The following is a 21,838-nucleotide window of genomic DNA, read 5'->3' on the forward strand; positions in this document are numbered from 1 at the left end:
CAGGCACCACTGAGTATGCTTCTTGCCCTGTGTATACCTTACAGGAAAGTAACTTCTTTTATAAAGAGTAGGGGACAAAGAAAGGAATATCAAGCAAGTCAGGTATCTTGCCAAGAACAGGGGCAGTCATACTTCTTTGGAAATGGGAGTTTATTCCCATATTTAATATTGCAAACAAAGGAGTCTGTGCTGAAAGAACCAACTTAATAACCATGAAGAGAAGCCTGCATGGAACAAAGAGAACATGAAAAAAAAGAATTGAACTGCTTTTAAGAGGAAACAAAATAAGGGAGACTTCTGAAAATGTCATTGCATACTAAAATTATATATTCCTATTTCTAATCCACTTTTCTCATTTGTTTCCTAATTGACCTGTAGGTATTTAAGTTTGTCTCCCTATTTAAAAGTGCACCCAGAGGCAATTCCCTACCCCCAGCACACACAGTCATCTACCCCTGCCCTATTTCTAAGCCCTGGGGCAGTAGATAGCAAAAGCTGTCTGGACCTGCTGTGATTCTTCTCTGCTTTCCTCCTCTTCCTGCTCTGAGCAATAGTGTGCAAAGATAAAAATAGACACTATAAAAATTCCTATTGACTCTCAACTCCATGCTCCTTCCTCTTACACAGGGCATCTCCCTATAGGCCCATAGTCTGGCAAAATGCCCACATTAAGAGCTGAGACCTTTCTTTGCTAATATGGTTCTATTCATTTTACAAAGTTACAGGCCTTCAGTTTTAGCTGCAAGCACTCAGGGCAACTCAGCCCCTATGGGAGGAAGCAGAGGACCTGTTCAAGGTCACCGCAAAACCAAGCAGAGGCATCTATGGTCTGAGCGAATGCCATGATAAGATCAGCTAACAGGGATTTGCCAAAAGTTTCCCCACTCCCAATTTTAGGGGAAAAGAAAGGGAGAGCCGGGATCAGTTATGTCTGAATCAAATCTGGATCCCTAGGACTGACCACTGTGTGTGATAACAGATCAAGCCTTCAATGTTTGCTGCATATAGAATATGTCTCTCCTCCCACTGGAGTTACCAGACTCATTGCCTACGTTCAATTTCTAGTAATACCATTTGACAGATTTCAAAATGTGCTTCCATCTGTCTTCTCTTATTTGATTCAATCAGGGAAGTTGCGTTTATAGTATCATCTCTAATCTACAGAAGGGGAAATGGAACTTGAGAGCTTAGTGTGACTTTTTCAAGGTCAAAGAATGCATGATGGGCCCCATGTTTACTGCATTTTTCTCCAGGCCACCATGAACTAGAGACATGAATTACAAAACTCTAGCTCTTTATAAAGAAAAACACATTATCCAAAACAGATGTTCTGTAACAAAAGCAACATTAAATAATTGGAGGACACCATTCAGTAGAAATTAAGACTTTAAAAATGTTTTTATATAGAAATATTTTACAAAGATTTTACAACATAGTAAATCATGTCATCCTGTATAAAGATGAAGAAAAAGATTAAACCTCAAGACAAAAGAAAGTGCTCATAACAATGTATTGCAGTCTCCATGAAAAGTGCATAAAGGGTTAAGGCAAAGTACCATGTTGGTACTGGCAATGCTGAGAACTGACTTGTAAAACAGTTTTTAAAAATATATACAAACATCTTTTTCCTCTATTCGTTTCAAAGATATTTGAAAGGGAAACTCTTATGAACATTCTTGCTCTAGAACAATGTAAATAGAACTCCTGGGCATAAAACAGTAAAAGTAAAAATATTCTGAGTGTATAAAAAGTAAATTGAATGATTCTAAAATAAAACCTGTCTAAGTGAGGGCCCTCTTTCTGTATGTAACCAGCCAGGCTGAAGGCTTACTTTCTCATAGATAAGAAACGTCATTCATCATAGCGGCACTGGTGAAATTAGGATCTCACCCTTGCATGTAGCTTTCAGCTTCTAGTTTCTAAGGCTAACCTACTGACATATTTAAAGTCCTTGTCACTGCATTATGAATCTACTTTGCAGTTATGCTTCTACCTGCAGCTTACATGACAGTCATTCTATGTAGAGCTACATATGCTTAATATATATTTTGCCCTATCTGATAATAAAAAGACAAAGGTGCTCTCAAAAATTAAACCATAAAGCTTATTAAAGAATTCTAGTTAAGTATTCTGTTTTCAGTTTTCCACATACATTAAATCCCTTAAGACCACAAGGATTGATAAGGATAATACTGGTTATCTTCATACTTGGAGAAGAGCTTGTTTTTAAACTATAACTGAGAATTAAGATTTTAAAAAAGTAAATTGGCCCAGACTCAAACTTGAGTGAATTTTAGGGAAAATTGATCTATCTGAATTCTAGTACAGAAAATAAATACTGATCAAAAAATAACATAATTCACATGATTAACTACTCTTTTTTGGTAAAATTTTATCTATTCATAAGTAGAGGGGAATTCAGTTTCATTATTAGAGTCTCCCATACTTCAACTGAAGTTTTCTTTTTCAATTTTTCTCCATGTCTAAATGAAAGGGAAATTAACCAGCTCATTTCTGCTGATTTAAGTTTCTTAAATAGCTCTAAGGCCTCAAGGTACAGCTGTGGTAAAACCAAAGAGAAACACCCAGGCATTTATTGGAATTCTGAAGTACAAAATAGCACATGTGCTCTATACACTCTAGTAACAGGGATAGCAACTGTTAAAACTGTCTTACACAACAGATGTATTAGTTTGGTTTTCATCTGTAACTTCTTTTTCATCAGGACCACAAACAAAGAGCTGGTTGCCCAGAGTTTTCTGGGCAAATCGGAAATACATAATGTGGCCCATTGCCACAAAGGAGACTGAAATCAATACGAGCAAGCCAAAAGCTTCAGGATTCGGAGCCAGGATGACCATGATGAAATGCAGAAGATCAAGGAGATAGTTCATGGAGTTCTGTACACCATTTATTATGCCTCTCTCAGATTCAATTACGTTTTCTTGTAGCAACTGTGTTACAGTTAAATCAAAGGACCAAAGACCTGTATAATAAAAGATATTTTTAATGACTGAATTTTAATTTATAGTCATACAGTTTAGATTTATAGATAAAATTCTGTGGACATGTACAAAATACACATTTTAGTCCTAATGCCTTTAAGTCAACTCATATATACAGTACTAATCATAGCCTTGCCTTAAGGAATTTCTTCTCACTAATAAATATTGAGTTATTCATGGTTTCAAGAAATGATTTTTACAGCCACCAGACAAAAATAAATATACTCTCCAGGCTTCTTAATTCTGTTTGTCTGTGATCATTTGTACTACAAAAGTAAAACTCTAAAATAAAGGACATAAACTCTCTAAATACCAGTATTTTTACAACTTAAAAAAACCTAAGACATTGTCATGGTTAAAGGGCAAGGGAACTTTAAACCATTGTTACATTTACTGCTTGCGTTCTACAGCCCTTACAATAAAGCTGTCTTGCTGGAATATTAATGTCTTTGATAAATTAATGAACTGCTTTGTGTCACAAGATAAATATGACTTCATTTCAAGAACAAATTCAGAGTTATTCATCAGCACTCTATTAATGATTACTTAAACTATACTTTGTAAGAAGTCTTTACATTATGTTTCCTTCCAGGGCTATAAAATCCATTTATGTGGCAAAGTATATATAATAAATACTCATCAGCTAGAGAACTCCTTTGAAGGATTTTTTTAATAATTATTAAGTCTTAAAAAAAAAAAACTATCTTTTTTATGCTATCCAAAATAAATATTCTCTAAATTACAGTTCTTTTGGTAGAGTTATAACAATATAAAAATTCTAAATTACTAGATGACAGAATAATTATTTTAGTAATATCTTTTTAAATTAAATTACACTTAGAGAGTAATTATTAAGGGCTGGGGGTATAGTTCAGAGGAAGAACATTTGCCTAGCATGCAGAAAGTCCTGATCCCCAGTACCACCAAAAAAAAAAAAAAAGGGTAATACTTAGAGGCTAGGGGTGGGAATTTCAAGTCCTAAATATGTTTTAAGTATTAAACTATAAAATAAAAATTTCATGTTTAAAGACTGGATTCTATACATAAACAGTTGACTTTGCTCAAATTAACACCCAGGAAATACTTCACATCACTGGTGAATTCTCTGTACCAACTTTCCAAAAAGATACTTTAAATTAATTAATATATATATATATATATTATATACATACACACATATGTATATAAAGAAATTTCTTACCGATTCTAGCAGCAATGACGCCTGCAAACAGCAGACTGACAGAGATTATGGGCACAGATCTTGGACTCATCTCTAGGATAGTACTAGAAGTATCAGACCCGTTTGACACGTGCATTTCAGTTGTAAAGATGGTTTCAGGTATTTTTGTAGTTGTGGACAGTGGCTCTCCTTGCATGAACCTAGAACGGATATCTTCAAAAGGGGAAACAGACAGATCCAAGGGGCTTCCAGGCATGAACACGGAGATCACACACAAGATCAAACAGGAAAGCTGTGCCAATCCTGAGATTAGGCCAGTCCGAACCAGGCCACATTTTCGACGTAGCCAAGTAAAAGCCACAGTTCCCATTATTCCAGTAATAGCTGATGCTCCCATCAAAATACTGAGGATGGAGCCACTCAGCCCCTGAGTGTAGGCGTACCCTGTGGTGATGCAGTCGAAGCCCAGGACAGTCATATAAAGAAAAGCAAGGCCCATGCCAGCCAGAAACACAGGCTGGTTGTAGTAGGAGACCCATCCATCTCGGAAGGTGCGGAAGGGCTCAGCCATCTGGGAGGCGCAGGTGGGCTCTTGCTCACATTCAAGCTCATGGATGTTGGGGTCTTTCTCACCCATTAGATGAGTTCCCTCCAGGGGTTTTGGCTCAGTATCTGTTAATAAAAGATATCATAATTTGGGAGTGGGGGAGAGAAAGTGGGGGGATAAAGCCAATTATCTTAGCACTTTCTTCTTCTCCTATTCCCGTTCTGTGGGTTACCTTGATTGCTGCATTAACGTATATATTTTCTTGTACTAGTAATCTAAAAATTCCAGTCATGTAACCATTTCAAAGTGTCATTTTTGTTAAATAAACAAAATAATATTGAGCTCTCCTTTTTTCTCTTTCTCGTAGAAATTATACTCTCACCAAAGTAAATAGCAGGAAAACTCATCAGATAAAATATTAAAAAATTTCTGGGAAAATTCAGCATCTTATTTTCTAGGGCTCTGTTTAGATTCCATTTACCCAGTAGCCCAACTTCCCCCTCCCTGGGGAAATGCCCTTCACATCCTCACTCCCTTCTACTGCCCACAAATGGCCATGAACTCCTCTCTTCAGTGACTCCAAGGAATTATCTTTTTTTTTCCCCACTTAAGACATTTCTATACCTCTTTTTTGCCCAGCCGTCCCTCAACTTATTGCCCCTCTGTACCCACTGCTCATATCAAGAGAAAGGGCTAGGGATCTTCAGTTTCAAACCAGAGTTGTTCCCAGAACCTTTAAAAAAAAGCCTGATTTTGGCCTCGTGAACCTAAATTGTATATTTAACCTCATCCAGGCCTTCACTGGGAATAAAAATCTGACCCAAATCCAAAACAGTTTTGATCTTCACCAGCATTTAAGGTCTGAACATGAGGCTAAAGAACCACCATTGTGTTCAGCTTACCTTTTTGGAGATTCAGCTGTTTCAATTCAGCTTCCTCTACTTTAAGAGCAGCTTTCACAGCTAGAGCAGGGGTTTTCTGGTAAACCTTCCAGAGCAGAAAGTACTCCACACACATGGACACCAAATTCCATCCAGAAATAAAACCACAGCCAATGACTGGGGAGCCAAATGTCATAATCTGTCCAACAGCCATGGGGGCCAAGATGTTGGTCAGCTGGTCAATCCTTCGAATGGTGGCATTCATATCTACAGGCGCAGGTGAAGGAGGAGGGAAGAATTCAAACTCATCAAAGAGAGACTGGCCATTTGCATAATACAGTAGTAAACCAAGAGCATTGATTTCTAAAATAAGTTTCTAAAAGTACTCTGTGAGCAAATTATTTGCTAGAAAAAGTTGCCTCATTAAAGTTGCCTCAAGAAATATTATCTCCTCGGAATGATAGAATTAGTCCAACATGAGCTTTTAATATGAATACAACAGTGACTGTAATTTTTTTTGACAAATATTTATTAAATGCTTGTCATAAGTTAGGGACCACTCTCCATACCATAAAGAAAACAAGAATTATTTTTCCTTGTCTTCATGAAGTTTGCCTTCTCATAGGAAAAGAAAAACAATAAATCAATAAGCATATATAAACATGGCACACATCATAAGTTCATTAAATACTGTGGTAAGAAGGTAGAAAAAGGGCATTACAGAAAAATGCTAAATAAGGTGATATCAGGGGAAGGACTTGCTGGAAAAAAAAAGACTTAAAGGAAGCAAAAGAGTGAGCCACGTGGATATCAGGAAAAAGAACATTCTAGACCCAGGGAAATACAAATGTCCTAGGACAGAAGGAGCAGGCCCAGAGGGTTAGTGGTCTAGTAAAGAGCTCATCAGGGCTGAGGCAGGAAAGATGAGGTCAGAGGGTGAGGGGTGACAAGCCCAATCATGTACAGACCTGTGAACATTATATGAACTTTGACTTTTCCTTTGAGTCAGAGGCCCTTTGGGAGGTTTTGAACACAGAGAGGCATAGTCTGACATATTTTTAAAGGTTTATGTTGGTTGCTGTGTTAAGCAAATACTACAGAGTGAGAGTGAGGGAGGTGGTAGACAAAAGCAGAGGCAAGGCCACGTGTGGGAGATGATGGAGGGGCAGAGCAGCATAGTTAACAGTGCAAATGTGGAGAAAAAGATACAGTGTATGCTTTAAAGGTAGAATCAAGAGAAAGGGCTAACAGATTAGATATGCATTGTGAGAGAATGAGAGGAATCCGGACGATGCAAGGTTTTGTTTTTTTCTGAGCCACCATTTACTGAGAAACAAGATTTCAGAGGAATAAAGCCAAATGTTTGGTTTTGGGGGTACTGATTTTATAGGCCTACTAACATTCAGGAGGCCATATCAGGAGGCAAACAGTTAAATATATGAGGCTGGAGTTACAGGCAAGAAATATGAGCCAGATTTGGAAGTCATCAGCTTGTTGAGATCACGTCAGAGAACCGAGCACTGGGCGCACCAATGGGTGGAGACAGAAGGTGAGAAGGAACTAGCAAAGAGGAGAAAAACCAGGGGGGTGTGGTGTCTCAGAAGCCCAAGGTGACAGCGTTGCAAAGTGGAGGGAGAAATTAAGTGCTGCTGATAGGGCACAAGATGAGCTCTCAGAGGAAGCACAAGGCTGGTCACATGAAAAACATCAGGGACCTCAAAAGAGTAGAGCAGGAAGGGCAAGTGCTTGATTACAGCTGTTTTAAGAGACTAGTGCCAACTCCAGGAGACACCATTTATTTTAGATTTTCAATGTGTCCCGCACCCCGGAAGTACAGTGGGAAGGCCGTCTCCTGGCCTTATGGAAAGCAAGGTTCTGACCAAAGAAAAGAATTAAAAAGAAGACACTTCAATAAGTTTTGCTGAAAAGAGAAAGAAATGGGATGGCAAAGGAGAAAGTGTGGTGAAGACTGACTTGTTAAGAAGATAATCAGAGCATGTTCAAGTGCTGAAATGATACAGTAGATGAGAAGGGAAGGAATCTGAATCTACTGCCTAAGTGGAAGAGCTGGTCTTAGGGTCACAAACAATTCATCAATGGTACCGAGGTGGAGTCACCTACGACAGGTAGGAAGAGAGAAGTGATGGTGGAAGCTCAGGGGGGCTGTCTTCTCATTTCTTACATCAGCAAAATACAAAGCAAGATCATCAGTGAAAGTGAGGAAGGGGAAGAAGGTCCTGAATGTGTGAGGACAGGGGAGAAAACAAGAAATAGTCCTCTAGGAAAGTGGGACAAGGAAGGGACCAGAGAAAACAGTTTGACCATCTAGCAGCATGAAAGGACCAACTTCAATCCTCTGTTTAACAACTTCACAAGTGAGAACACTAAGAAAGGTCAAGTGTTTTTCTCCAGTCATGTTCTACTGTGGGGAGCTGAACTTAACCAGCTTCTTTTCTTTATTTGGGTACCAGGCATTGAACTCAGGGGCACTCAACCACTGAGGCACATCCCAACCCTCTTTTGTATTTTATTTAGAGACAGGGTCTCACTGAGGCTGGCTTTGAACTGGCAATTCTCCTGTTTCAGCCTGTCATTTAACCAACTTCTTATAGAATGAAAGGGACAGAAAGAGAGGGGAACAAGAGAATTGAGGGGATACCCAGGAGGTGATCATATGATTATGAATGACCTTGGAAATTAAACTAGGTCAGAAAGACAGATAAGACAGAGGTCATAAACAGAGGAAAAGAAGTGGAATTGGTGACTTGTAAGTGACAACAGGTTGGAGAATTGTTGGGGCTGGGGTAGTGAAAAAGCGAGCTACAAGGTAAGAGTTGGTACTTCAAGATATGGAAGTTTAAGATGGAGGTTATGGAAGGGAGGCCGTGGGAATGCATAGTCGTGTCAAAGTAGAGAACAAGAAGAATAAAGAACAGGAGGTTAAGAAAATTACCTACTTTCTCATTCTCTACCTCAGAGAGCAGAGTGAAAATTAACATGATAAGTGTTTTACAATCATTTGGGTCACTACAGAAAAAGTATCTGTGACTAAGAACATTAACAGAAAATTGCCTTTATCCCTTCTCTAGTTATTTCTGGTGTTCAATTACTTTCTAATTAGTCCTATGAGTATATAATGCTTACATGATAACAGGAGAACTTTGGCATACTTCACCTTTCACTTGAAAGGCAAAGGCAGCGCTCATTAATCTCACACGTGATGGTCTTTGCAGAGGCTTTACTATCTTCCACCTGCCCCACTAGCAAGTTTCCAATGCACATGCCAACAGAGAAGTGTGGGATTGACCCAAATGACTCAATGAGCTGAATCCAAAAAGCAAGTAATTGAAGAAAATATACAGTTGGATCTTAAAGCTCCATTACAACAATAAGCAAATTACTTTGACTTAAATTATGTTATTCTTTTCACTACATCCATCCCCCATGCTCCAGGAGCATCCCATTATCACCAATTCCTATCTGTTATATGATACTTAGGAAGTCAACAATGCTTAGGTGTTAGAACAAATGTAGTGTTAGACAACAGCTTTTATTTTTCTGAAGCAGAGTAAAATAACAAATTTAAAATTAAATATTTTTTTAAAATATATTTTTTTAAAAAAAATAAAGACCTAATTATTTCATTGGTAACTGCCTAGAAAAAGAATTTATCTTCTAAATGTGCAAACCTATGCTCCTTACAGAATTATATTTATTCTTATATAAACATATAGATATGTGCTCATTTGGTTAAAATTTCGTTGTTTTGGGGTATAGCTGTGGCACAGAACATGCCATTAAATAACTACTTTCATTATAAAGGATATTTTACATCTCATAGAAGAATAATTTTAAAAAAAGAATTTGCTAGGCAAATAGCAGCTAGTATGTTGTCCATCTCAAACATGAAATCGTATGAGTTCACATTTAGAATTTATCTGACAGCCCATACCTGATCCAAGCTAACCAGCTCATTTTCCTTTATGGTTGGTGAGAAAAACCTCAGAAGATATTAATAAAGAGAAATCCACAAGGGAACAAGGAAGAAAATAAGGCAATGGATGAATTCAAAAGTCTGGGGAAAGGAGTGAATTTCAAACAGGTTAGATAGACTACTTGGCACAAAAGAATGTTTTAACCAAACTCTAAATCAAGTACCTGGCAAGTACCTTAGTTAACAGATCCATGTGTGAAAAACAATGCCCCTTCTGTAGCTTTCTAAACTAGAGGGTTTCTCCTATTCTTTACTCCTGATTATACAGTTTGCACACAGGTGAAGCGGCCCATCCCAGTGCCCTATCTGGGTTTCTCAGTCTTTGCCAGCAACTTCAAAAATTAGTCTGTACTTTTATGTACACATAAATCATTCCTGACTGGAGTAGGTGGGTCCGTGCAGACACAGCCTCACAGGGTCACAAGGCAGTAGCTGCAGTCCCCAAAGGACTCCACCTTCTCTCATCTCTGTTCTATTTTTCCTTTATGAACCTCTTTATTTCTCTGTTCTTCTTTAACTGTGCCTAATAAGAAATTCCAGAAGGCTAGAAAATAGATTGTTTGACCTAGACTCTCCCACCCTGCAACAGTCATATATAAAGAGGGACAGATGAGAAATTGTCAGTCATATTTTTGTGGTTGTTGTTCTAGAACATCACTTCATAATGAGAAAGACCCACACAATTTTGAGGGATTTTTGTATTTGTTTTTTATGTATACATATTAGGACCAGTTAAAGATTCTGAGTCTCTTTCCCTTTAATAGACTTTAGTTTCTTTCATAGAATTTAGAGAGTCAAAATGAGTTAAGAAATCCAGATAAGCAAAATAAAATAAATTATAAGGCATCCTTCCCCCAAAATGTATTCTAAAACTAAATGTGATTTTCAAAATATATCTTTTTGCACCCCTAGAATTTTAAAATATGGAACATATTTTACATGCTTGAAGAACATGTGAAGAAAGGGGGAAAAAGGGCATAGCCTTATCTTCTAGGTCAATGGGACAAAAAGATATGTGGAACTATTCCTTATTATGAATGATCACAGGAAAAAAAGTCAAGGAGAAAGTCCTGTGGTGCAGACTCACTCTTGCTATACTCCTCCTAGTATCATGCACCATCCTCTGAAATCACTGTGGTTTTTCTATCTGGATCATAATATTGTTACCACAAAGTGATGATTCAAGCAAATTCTTCTTCTAGACCTCCACAGACTTTGTTCTCTTTCAGTCACCACCGCCTTTTTTTTTTTCTTTTAATCACAAGGTCCCGTCAAACAAAGCTGCTTGCTAATCCCAGCACATAATCTTGCCTTCTGTGTCCCGAAATAAGCCACTTAAGTCATCAGGAATGGCTTTCTTGTCTGTCAGGATGGTTAGGCAACGTGTTTGTGATACTCATTATCTTAATGACCAGCAGAGTTGATTCAGCTGATCTAACGAGTACACAGGTATACCCTGCCTCCTCTACCCTGTGTAATTATCAATTCAATTTGTGTCTGTGTCATATGAGAGGAAGGAAGAAAATATCAAGTAAGGAGGGCATTCCAAGCCCAAGCAATGTTGATGCGAGAGGACTCACGGCGTTGTGAGTACTCTGCATCTTTATTTAGCCAACTGTATGTTTCCAATGGAATAGGATTGTAAGGTATTAAAAATTGTGTTCTGTCCAATATTGTTTTAGTATTTGACAGCAGTTGCATTATATCCTACATATATTACAGATTGTAACTTTAATATAGAAGAAACTAACTAACTTATAGAGTCTCTCCTCCAACTAAGTTGTTTCCATTTCATCTGGAGAAAAATAATGTCCATAGTATGATCCTTAATAACAGTGATAACATCCACAGATATGACTGGTAAAATAACATGTCAAATTCTCATTGTTATATATATTAAATATTTGGAAACAGTTCACCAAATTCAAAAATAAGAAAAAGAAAAGTTCAAGAAGGATCTTCCATTTACCAGTTTGCATAGAATGAGAGTAGTTAACCTTTAAATTACCCCCAAAACAGTTAAATAAATCTTAGCACTAAGATTTGACAATAAGGTTAAAAACAACTAGGCATTCAATTTATTATTTTAAAACATACCCAGAACAACAACAAAAAGGCTTCTAGTATTATTTATTTCCACTGATTTAAAGTGAATCCTAATATACCATTTAATTGAAAAAGAAAATCAAATTACCTGCTAATTTGCTTCTATCTTCTCCTGCAACAACAACAATCCAATCCCTTTGGATTGTGATTGCAGTAGCAGTACTGGCCAAATTTGCAATATTTGCAATAGTTATAATCAGGATATAGCAGGAAGTCTAAGGGATTACAGAAAAAAAAATGGAGTTAAAATGTTAGTTTACCACACTAATGCCTACCTCACCATAATTTAAGATGGTCTTTTGTGACCAAATAATACATTTTTATTTTAGCTTCATTTATAAGAAATTTTACTTTGGGTGCATGAAACAATTAAATATCAGTGGTCAAGTTAAAGAGCACAATGTCCTAATCTATAATCATCTATAGTATGTATAATATAAAAAACATAATAGTCACATGAACATTTATGTGACTTAGTTATTAAGAGACTGGTGACATAGTTAAGAGAAAATGGTAACATGTCTCCCTCAAACATCTCCACTGAAAAGACACCCTTTCAAGGGGTGTCTCCTTTTTTTTTTCTATCAAGCTACCATGAAATCATAGTGTTAGAACTTATACAGATGGTATCTTCAAAGAGAAATAACAATTATTATCGAGGGGCACAATTAGGACTGATTAATATGTACATAGGACATTTCTTATATAATGTAAATAACAGAGTAAGATACAATAAAACTGAAAACTGAATTATATAACATACTCTTAGAAATACCATTAAAAAACTAATAGGATGTAGTTTAAATTCAAACAATGCTTAAAGAGAACTTGTTGTGGGCAAAACAACAGTAACCAAATGGGATATTACAGTAGACATGGGATGAATATTAAAAAGTCAAATTTAAAAAAAAAAAAAAGAACACTCCCTAACTTTGAAGGGTTTTTATCTTCTCCACTAACAGATATCCAATGTTCTGCCATCAAGAATCCCATTGGGAACTTACAAGGACCCATCCATGGTACATGGTCAGAAGCTCGGTTTTGTGTAAGAAAACCATCATCAGGGTGATGCCACACAGGATGACTGAAACATTCTGTACTACCAGTGAAGTCTGGGCCACTGTAAGGAGGAAGAAACATAGCGTTCACGACAGCAGCATGTCCTCGTCAGGCTGTTTTTATCCACACATCACTGATCCACTACATTAATGCATATGCCTAATTATTATAAGACAAAAGGAAACCTTTCCAAAGAAAATTCTGTCTCAACTATTCCCAATTTAACCCCAAAGATCATAGCAGACCAGTGAAATGTGCAGACAAAAAGTACCCACAATTTTTTCTGAAGTCATTCATAATACATTTTCATTTAATTCATTCTCTTGAAAGCTTACTGTCATAAACAGAACTATGATATGGATAAGATTCATCTCTCTCTGCCCTTTATTGCTTAAGCTGAAACAAGAACATGCAGGAGGTTATGAAGAGGTGAAGGAGGTCTAGTATGCTCAAGGTCTGGGGTTCAATTCCCCAGCATTACAAAAACAATGGTTAAGGGAAGTTAAAGAATTCATGATCTCCTACATGGCAGGGTTACTCTGGTAAGATGAGATGGACAAATAGGAAAAAAAAAATGCAAAAATTTGCCATGAATAAAGCAGCAATGAATTTATTTTGACATAGTAATGTTGTTTGCCACTGTTAAGAAATTCTAGGCTCCACCTTCCATCACAAAAAACGTCAACTCTCTTAGAATGAGGCATTTCTGTAGATAAGGTGCTGGAGAAGGGCAGGCAAGGACGCCTGGTAGTCTCTTTTCTGCCACTTACTAGGTAGACGATCGAAAGAGGATATTTAAGGTCTCTTATACCTATGTCTAGAAGGTGAGAATGGTTATATCAGTCTTCCTCACTTTACAGGGTCATAATGATGCTCAAATAAAATATTTATGACAGCACTTTGAAATATCTAAGGTGTAATTATAGCTCTTCTTATTTGGAATAATAAAGCTCATCCTGACTTGTAAGGTCATAGCAAAGAGCCAAAACAAAACAACTGCTCTCTCAACATGGTCTAAAATAAAATCTCAACATATAAGTCAATAATTCATTCATTGTACAAGAATTAAATGTCACCTGAATGAGATTCTTAGCTTGCAGGACCCAAAAGACCAGAAGAAAAATATGTGAACAGATAATTATAACCATGTAATTCCAAAAGCAGAGGTACAAACAAAGCCTCATGGAAGCACAAAGGAAAAAATGATGACTCAACCTAGAGACGTTAGGGAAAATTTTCCACGAAGGGTGACAAATTATAAAATAAAATAATATTATTATAAAATAAGTGGGGGACTGAGATCCCACCATGTTCTTCTTCATCTAACTCAACGTCCTTTCCCAAGCTATGACTGCAGTGCTCAACATTTATAAGGTTGAAGGGTTCTATGCATAATCAAACTCTATTTTTGTATGTATAATGATGTAAATAACTAAGATTCTTTTTCTAGAATACATATTTTTTTTTTCAATATGTGTTGTGGTCTACATATTCTCAAAACAGAAAAATTTTCATCTTGACCACTTTACTAGTAGCATCAAGTCTCACAATGTGATAATTCTCTTGCTCTGGGTCTATAAGTAATAACCTTGAACTGAAATAACTAATGATACCTCAATCTTTCCCCAGACATGGGGAAGGTCTAAGACAGACATGGTCTGGTCTAGGCATTATCAACTGAGCAATTCAAGACCATTTAACCCTGAATGATTATCCACATTGCCCTTATATTCTAAATAACTAAATTGCTCAATTACTTTTTCCCTTTCCTGCATAAAATAAAATCTCTTCCATCTATTTGTCTATAATAAAAGTCAATATATTACTATTTCTTCTTTTCCCCTAAAAACTCGTCATTACACTCTTCATGATCCAGGCTTGGCTATTCTCCCTTGAGTCAATATTTAGTTTTCAATTTCCTTACACAAACTTTTAGATGAGATACAGTAAACTAGAGGACAGATGTAAAGCTATCCCAGGAACATCACACTAAAGGAACTCCAGTTCACATCATGGTTAGAAAGGAAGCCAGAGTTAAGCAACTTTTAATGTTTAACACGGTTACCAGAAAGTGGCTACAGTGTTAATTATTAACATCTTAAATTTACGAACTGCCAAAAAGACAAAAAAAATTTAAAAAAATAAACTAATAGATCAACATGCTGGCATCTCAGTTTTATGCAGGAGTCTCAGGACCCTGACTCCGTAAGTGCTGCTGCTGAACACCCATCCCTAGGTGTGGCATGCATTTAGTAGTTAGTTAACAGTGATTTCTCTTAGTTTGTTGTTTGCTTTCTTACAGAAGCTCAGAGCTGGTCCCATGAGCAGTGGGGCTTAATTGTGTAAGGACACTCACCTTTAAGTCTGGCATTCTTATCCACCCAGTCACCAATAATGGCTCCCAGGACCAGAACAGATCCTGCCACCACCAGCCCGTAGACTGCAGTCAAGAGGAGGCTATTTCCATAGAGCTCCACCAGAAACACAGACACTGCAAAGTGCCACATTCGATCTCCCTGGAAGAAGAGAAAATGTTGTGATCAAATATTTTTGGTTTCAAGTCCATTGTATTCAGGGAGTTGTTTTTTTATCAAAAGGTCACTTTTCTGGCTACATCACAAGACTTCAAAGTCAATAATTACTCTATGGATTAAATATTGGTCAGATGTTAAAACTGTTCACCCCAATACAATGGAAAATATTCCTGTCCAGTTACTAAGTAAACTCAAAAAAGCATAATATTAATAAAACACATTCTTATTATTCCAGAAAAAATGCAGTGTCCAGACCTAAGATGGGTTTTTGACACAAAAACTGTTCTCTTGTGTGTATGTGATTTTCCTATCTTGATTTGAGAGGCATTAAAGTAGTCTACTGTGGAACCAGAGCTAAATTACACTGTAGTGAATAAACACTGAAATACTTTCAATGTTAAGAAAAAGTCAGTTCCCTAATTTGTAAAATGATGGGAATGAACTACGTGATCTCTAAAGATTCTTTTACCTCTAACATTCTAAAACATACACCCTATTTCAGAATCATAAAGCTGCAGAGCAATCAGAAAGATGAAATCGGTAAGGGCAAATTCTGGCACACACAAAGATGACAACATAAATGTCTAAGTAGTTATTTTAACATTTTAATACAGAAGGGTTTTGAAAGCAGGAAAAAATCACTTTTTTCATAAAGGTTCAGAGTATATAGGAAATTCTGGAATTTATTGCTACAAAAGTGGTATAAGTTTAATAGAAACTTGCAAATCACTCAGGCAAATTAACATAAGAAATCTTTGAGGGACTTCATTATAAGAATTTAACTCCAACCCTGATTTCTGGGGTTCGCAGAAAGAAGGACAACATTCTTCCATGACATGACCTATCTGACAAAATCACTTCAGGACACTAAATTTCCAGGCTGAGTTTCTTTCAGATTTGACCCTAGGTTGAAAAATTTACATTCCTAAAACTTTCCAAAATCTGTCAACATTCTCATGATACATTTCATTTACTGGGAGCAAATTATTTTATTTTTAAATTATTATTTTTAAATAATAAAATTATTTAAAAATTTTAATAAAGCCAAGGCAACAATCTTAAATATTCAAAACCTAAGCTGATACCTGCTGGCAATCGATTACAATAAATTTCTATATAGATCAGTAGGTCTCCACTGGGGGTGATTTTATTCTCCAGGGATTATCTGTCAATGTCTGGAATTATTCTGGTTGTCACAACTGCAGGAAGATAGCGGGGGAATACCACTGACATCTACAATGCATAAGATGGTCCTCCACAAGAAAATTTTCTGGTCTAAAATCAATAGAGCAGAGGAAGAGAAACCATGGTGTAAAAGATTATAAACAAATTTTGAGCCACAACTCAAGATTAACATAAGATTAGGACCCAGGTGGATGAAGTGGAAATTGCTCTAGTTACCCCAATTTCCAAAGGGTTTAGGTTTTAGGAAGCAATAGATTCTATATTCACAAAAACCCAAGAACTGGGTAAAGTCTAAGTAAACACTGACCAAGTACCCACCCATTCCTTCCCTTGTTCAAGTCTACCTATTCATTCTGTGCTTCCATTTTCTGCCCTCCTACTTGCTCTCACCATACTTTGATGATTTGTTTAAATATCTCTCTGTTCCACTGGATCTGAGAATAAATGACTGTGGTCATAAAGCCACTTAATAAATACCTATGGGGCAGCTACTGTGTACCCCACGCTACTGCAGTCACTAGAGCTTCAGCAGTGCACAAAAATAACAGTCATGCTTTCATGTGGCTCACATTCCAATGAGCAGACACCAAAGACAAATCTAGCACAGGTCAGGTGGTAATAAATACTACAAGGAAAAATAACATAGGACGGGGCTGGAAGCTAGCATTTTATATGAAATAGACTTACATGAGCAAAGAAGTAAGGCTTACAGGAAGGAAGGACTGGAAAAATGGAGACATACTGGGGTACAAATGGGGAGAGCACAATATGATAATGACATAAGATGTGACCAACTGGCTCCTCTTTTTCATTGCCTTACCCTGCTATTTTTTTATAATTACTTTTTTAAAGTCCATACTTAATTACAAACTCCTTTAAACAAAAGTCTGCTCTTCTCACACTGTTTTGTACTCTGAATAGCACAGAGCAAAATAGCATTGATCCATAAGCAAATAGAAATGAAGTCAGAAATAAAAAACACTCAATCTCACATAAATCTAACTTGAGATAACTTTCTACTTGAAGGCCCCTATGTTCAATGTGAAGGAAATCATGATTTTGTAGAGTTGACAGGGGAATGGATAGATGGATAAGCACACATATATACATAAACATACGTATTTTATTGTATTAGCATTAGACAGTGTGCCACACAAGAGATAAAGCATAAGAAGTGAATTACTTTGCATTAGAGAGCATTCCTCTTTTGCACTCCTTTGCAGTGAAAAGTAAAGTTCATTAAACATTTACATGTTTGTAGTTGATATTATTTTTTTAACCTAACTTTCTCATAAGAACTCCCTTAGCTCAACTTACCATAAGGTTGGGACAACCATCTGCCACCTTTCTTGTGGAGCTTTATAAAACATCCTGACAAAAAAAATTCTCCTGGAACAACCACAGCTTCCCTAATGTTTTTGGCAAATCTAACACCTAATCTATCAACCAAAGGTCACATAAACCTTAAATTTAATCAGTATTTGGAAAAGAGGCACTTTGTTTCTCTAGGAGTTAGGTCCAGACCAGAAGCTATACTATTTCCATTACCTGTTACTGCTCTTTTTAATACTTAATAGTTACTGAATTAAATTGGAAAACTATTAGTTCAGATCTATTGAGGTTTATTTCACTAGGTTTCTACTTAGACTCATTAGCTATTGGAACTGAAACAAACTTACACTAGTTCTACTTTGTTTACATAATTTGCAGAGTCATCCCTGCATAAGCATCTGGGAAGATAGGAATTTGCTTCTCCAAAAAGTCCTCTATGAATTGTTATTTCCTAGAGGGCCAATAACCCATTTTAATAATTTACCAAGGCCACAGGGTATAGATTTCCTCATATAATAGTTTCCATTCATGTCCTAAAGATGATCCAAGAGAAGTTTTCAATTTAAAAATAAATTAACATTAAAAATTTTACTTTCAAAAATTCTTTCTCTTTATGAGGCATGCACAGAATATATCCAGATTTATAGCTTTTAAACCATAAGAACAATTGTTAAGTTTTTAAAGATTCTAATGATCATTAAACAAAAATCCAATACCCTTTGGAGATCATTCTTTTTTGGGGCCTGGGGGCAGGGGGACTAAGGAAGGAACCCAACAGAAACACTGGGATTCTTCCAAAACCACATAGGAAGTCAGAGGGAAAACTGTGAATCAGTTGTTGATTTTCACTGGAGATGGTGCTTTTTAGGATAGCTTGCAATGCCTACATGTAACGTAACCACAGATTGTTATCTTTAAAGACCAGAATTTTTGTCACTCAAGTATTTGATCTTGGGGTCATGTATATTTAAACGAATCTTATAGTAAAGATTCTATGATTAGCCTGTCAGTTGCTCCATCATTCTATTGTATTTTCATAGTGCTGCATGCTGGAACCACATCTTAACAAAAGAAAAAACCAGAATATCTGAAAATGTGAAAGATCAGAAGGTGTATGAGACATCTTTTCATGCTTCATAGCAGATATTACCATTTACCAAGTATAGTAATGCAATATACAATATACAAATAATGCAATTACTCCATACCTGTTAATCCTGTCTTTGGATGGTTGACAATCTACATGAAATACGACAATAATTAAATATTATTTACTAACATCAATGGGAAATGCCTTTGAGGAAAATAACTTTTTCATTAAAACACCTGTCTTTGGACGATGTATTTCCTTAGCTGCATGACAAAACTGGAAGTGGACTTAATACAACTGGTTGGAATGAAAGTAAACAAGAAACTGTGCAACAATATTGTACAAATCACTGTACATTCTCACTTACCCAAGTAGAGAGAGAATGACCAAGGTAGAGGAGGAATTTTGCAGAAGTCAAGTAGTTTGCTAAGGATCCTGCAAATAAACACAAGGGAAATATAAAAAGCATACTTTGTCACTCCAATGAGTTTAGGTAAAACGTATACTTGTTTTACTTAAACATGATATTAAAACTATTTTATGAGATGAACCTGTACATTTATCAAATCACCTACGAACTGCTGCATTTAGTTTAGTTCATCTCATTCACTTAAATTCAGCATGACCTGTTGGTCAATAACTGCCTATCTCCCCAGTCAGTGAAGAAATTGTTTCAACATTCTTTAACTTCATTTTTTTTAACGCAAGGCAATCCAAACTGCACAACCTACTCCACCCTTGCCTGTGTGCAAGTCCCATTTTCTCACACTTTGAATTTCTTATTTAACTCCCATCAAAATAGAAGTCAAGGGTGCTTTTACAAAAGCGCCTTGGTTAACAACGAAGCCACATTCCTCCAAAACCTAAGTAGTGTTGCTGCCTCCAAAGTCCCACCTGAGTGTCCACCATATTCACTTGGTCAACACAACTCACCACAGCATCCTTCCCGACGGTTTTGCTCTCTTGCCCTGGTCATGACACCAGGTCCTCTCCTCCTGCTTGGTCTTTAACTGCTCCAGCCGCCGCCGCTGCTCTTGCTGAGGTGCTTAGCAGGAGTGCGAGGAACAGGAGGCAGCACCGCTAAAAACACAACAGCCTTGTCCAACAAGACCCCAACGACTACTGCAGCAAAGAACAAGAGAAAAACTACCCGGGGGTCTTCTTTTAATCTTCTTTCCAAACTTAGCTAACACTGTAGCTGAAGTTGGAAAGGCAAAGCCTTATGGAACCAGGTGGGAGGCTCAACAGGCCGTGCTGAACCCTGAGCCAGCTCCAGCCGCCGCCGCCACCGCCGCCGCGGGCCTGGCCCAGCACTTATACGGAGCCGGGGGCGGAGCTCCCTCGCCGCTCGCGGGGCCGCCTCCTCCCCTTCAGGGACACCCGGGCGTCCCCGCGGCCGCGGCTGAGCTCCCGCCAACCCCGTGCGCCGCGCCGCCCTCCACGCCCTTCCCGGGAGTCGCCCGCAGGGGCGCAAGTGTCCAGCTCGCCAGAAACCACCTGCGCGGCCTGCGGGGACCTCCGCTGCGGCCGGCTCCACTCGCCAGGTTTTCCCGCTCTCCGGGAAGCCGCGAGAGGGCATCCGGGTGGCCTGGGAGTGGGAAAGGGACGCGGGGCTTGGACACAGCGGGGTCGGCGTGGAGACGTTTTGCCCAAGACCAAGCGGCGGGGTCTGGAGGGACAGGCTCCGTAGTAACTACCAGGCTATTCAGGGGAGAGGCAGGCCGCGGACGGACCCTGCTCGAAGCTACAGCCCGAGCTGGCGGGGGCAGGGAGGTCCTTTTTAATTTTTTTTTAAGAAAATAAATTTTAATATAGATATCTAAATAAATATTACCCATGTCACAGAGGTCCCTTTCCTGGCCTTCCCATTCCGGCCCCCCGCGGCAGAGAATGTTTTTCCTTCCCGGGACAGCATAGCAGGGCTTCCCTCCAAACAGCAGAATCAAAGGGCAGGAAGGGGGCTCAAAGATCAGAGGAGTAAATGGAGGCCTGGAGAGGTGAACTACTACAGCGAGCTACGGACCTACCCCCAGCCCAGAACTCGTTTGCCCAAATCCGTTCTGGAGATAAAGCAAGGAGGCAGCAGCCCAACAAGCCCTTCACCATCCTCTCTTCTTGACTCCTGCACCCTCTCACCCTGCCACTCTTCTCTACTCCAAATATTCCAGCATCAGACAGGCAGTTACCAGGAATACTGGTTATCCCAGTTGACTCCTTGGGTATGTCCCGTATAGATAAAGTCGTTCGTTGGCCTCCTGGAGGGGCAGGAGAATGACTCTAAAGAACACCAGGTGTAAGCCTCTGTTGACCTCGGTTTACTCCAGCTGTGTGAAAACCCCTGGGGCATACCTGCCCCTTTTACCAGCCTGTTGATTACCATACCTTTATCGGTCTTGACCAAACCCCAGGAGTGATCTTAAACATTGAAACTCCTACCAGATCCCACACTTGGAGCACCGCGGGCAGGCGGACTGACACCTAGAAGTGAAGGGAACCAACTCATGAATATATGCCCAGTATCAGGGCTCTAAATCAGAAGCCCCAAAGGTCTAAGGGCGGGGTGCAGCTGGATTCAGTTGGGATGTGGTCTGGAGGTTAGAGATAGGAAATTTACAGTTTACTGCTATTAACAGCTATTTCCCTCTTGAGCCCTCTTTTTTCCCTTTCTTTCACACCTTTCAAGTTCCTTTCACTTGTTTGACTAATATATCCATATGCCCTTGAGAAGTAAACCAAAGCACATTCAGGTGAGGAACTTAGGAAAGAGGGAACTGGTAAACTCTCACATTATGCCGATTTTTTATTAGAGATGAATTTGTTGATAGGTCCTCAAGCAAGGCACAAAGGATAAGGATACTTTGCACATTTGCCACCGATGCCTCCATAACAAGAACCCCCAAGTGGTTTATATTAATTATTGCATGC

At 38.2% G+C, this 21,838-nt stretch overlaps 1 protein-coding gene across 2 annotated transcripts; it reads right to left on the reverse strand.

Annotated features, from left to right (window-relative positions):
* Nucleotides 1-1,368: 1,368 nt before the first annotated feature.
* On the reverse strand, nt 1,369-21,389 carry Slc40a1 (solute carrier family 40 member 1). 2 transcript variants are annotated; one of them, XM_047546814.1, is made up of 9 exons: nt 21,296-21,389; nt 19,847-19,993; nt 19,281-19,348; nt 15,129-15,288; nt 12,718-12,833; nt 11,802-11,928; nt 5,635-5,880; nt 4,207-4,857; nt 1,369-2,986 (listed from the first exon to the last, which is right to left on the reverse strand). In XM_047546814.1, the coding sequence occupies exons 2-9, from the start codon at nt 19,887-19,889 to the stop codon at nt 2,673-2,675; spliced, it is 1,725 nt and encodes a 574-aa protein (XP_047402770.1). In that variant the 5' UTR covers nt 19,890-19,993; nt 21,296-21,389; the 3' UTR covers nt 1,369-2,672. The 2 variants fall into 2 exon arrangements, with proteins under 2 accessions (XP_047402770.1, XP_047402769.1); XM_047546813.1 differs by lacking the exon at nt 21,296-21,389 and having other exon boundaries at nt 19,847-20,223.
* Nucleotides 21,390-21,838: the final 449 nt, after the last annotated feature.

The sequence above is a fragment of the Sciurus carolinensis genome, chromosome 3 (genome assembly GCF_902686445.1).
Source record: "Sciurus carolinensis chromosome 3, mSciCar1.2, whole genome shotgun sequence".
In the NCBI taxonomy this organism is placed as follows: domain Eukaryota; kingdom Metazoa; phylum Chordata; class Mammalia; order Rodentia; family Sciuridae; genus Sciurus; species Sciurus carolinensis.

Bases quoted from the DNA above. Each gene is read 5' to 3' on its own strand.
- Slc40a1 (XM_047546814.1), bottom strand. From the start codon at position 19,889: ATGACCAGGGCAAGAGAGCAAAACCGTCGGGAAGGATGCTGTG. The intron at 12,834-15,128 runs GTGAGTGTCCTT...TCCTCCTTACAG, and splicing joins TAAGAATGCCAGACTTAAAG to TGGCCCAGACTTCACTGGTA. The intron at 11,929-12,717 runs GTAAGTTCCCAA...GTAATCCCTTAG, and splicing joins TGTACCATGGATGGGTCCTT to ACTTCCTGCTATATCCTGAT.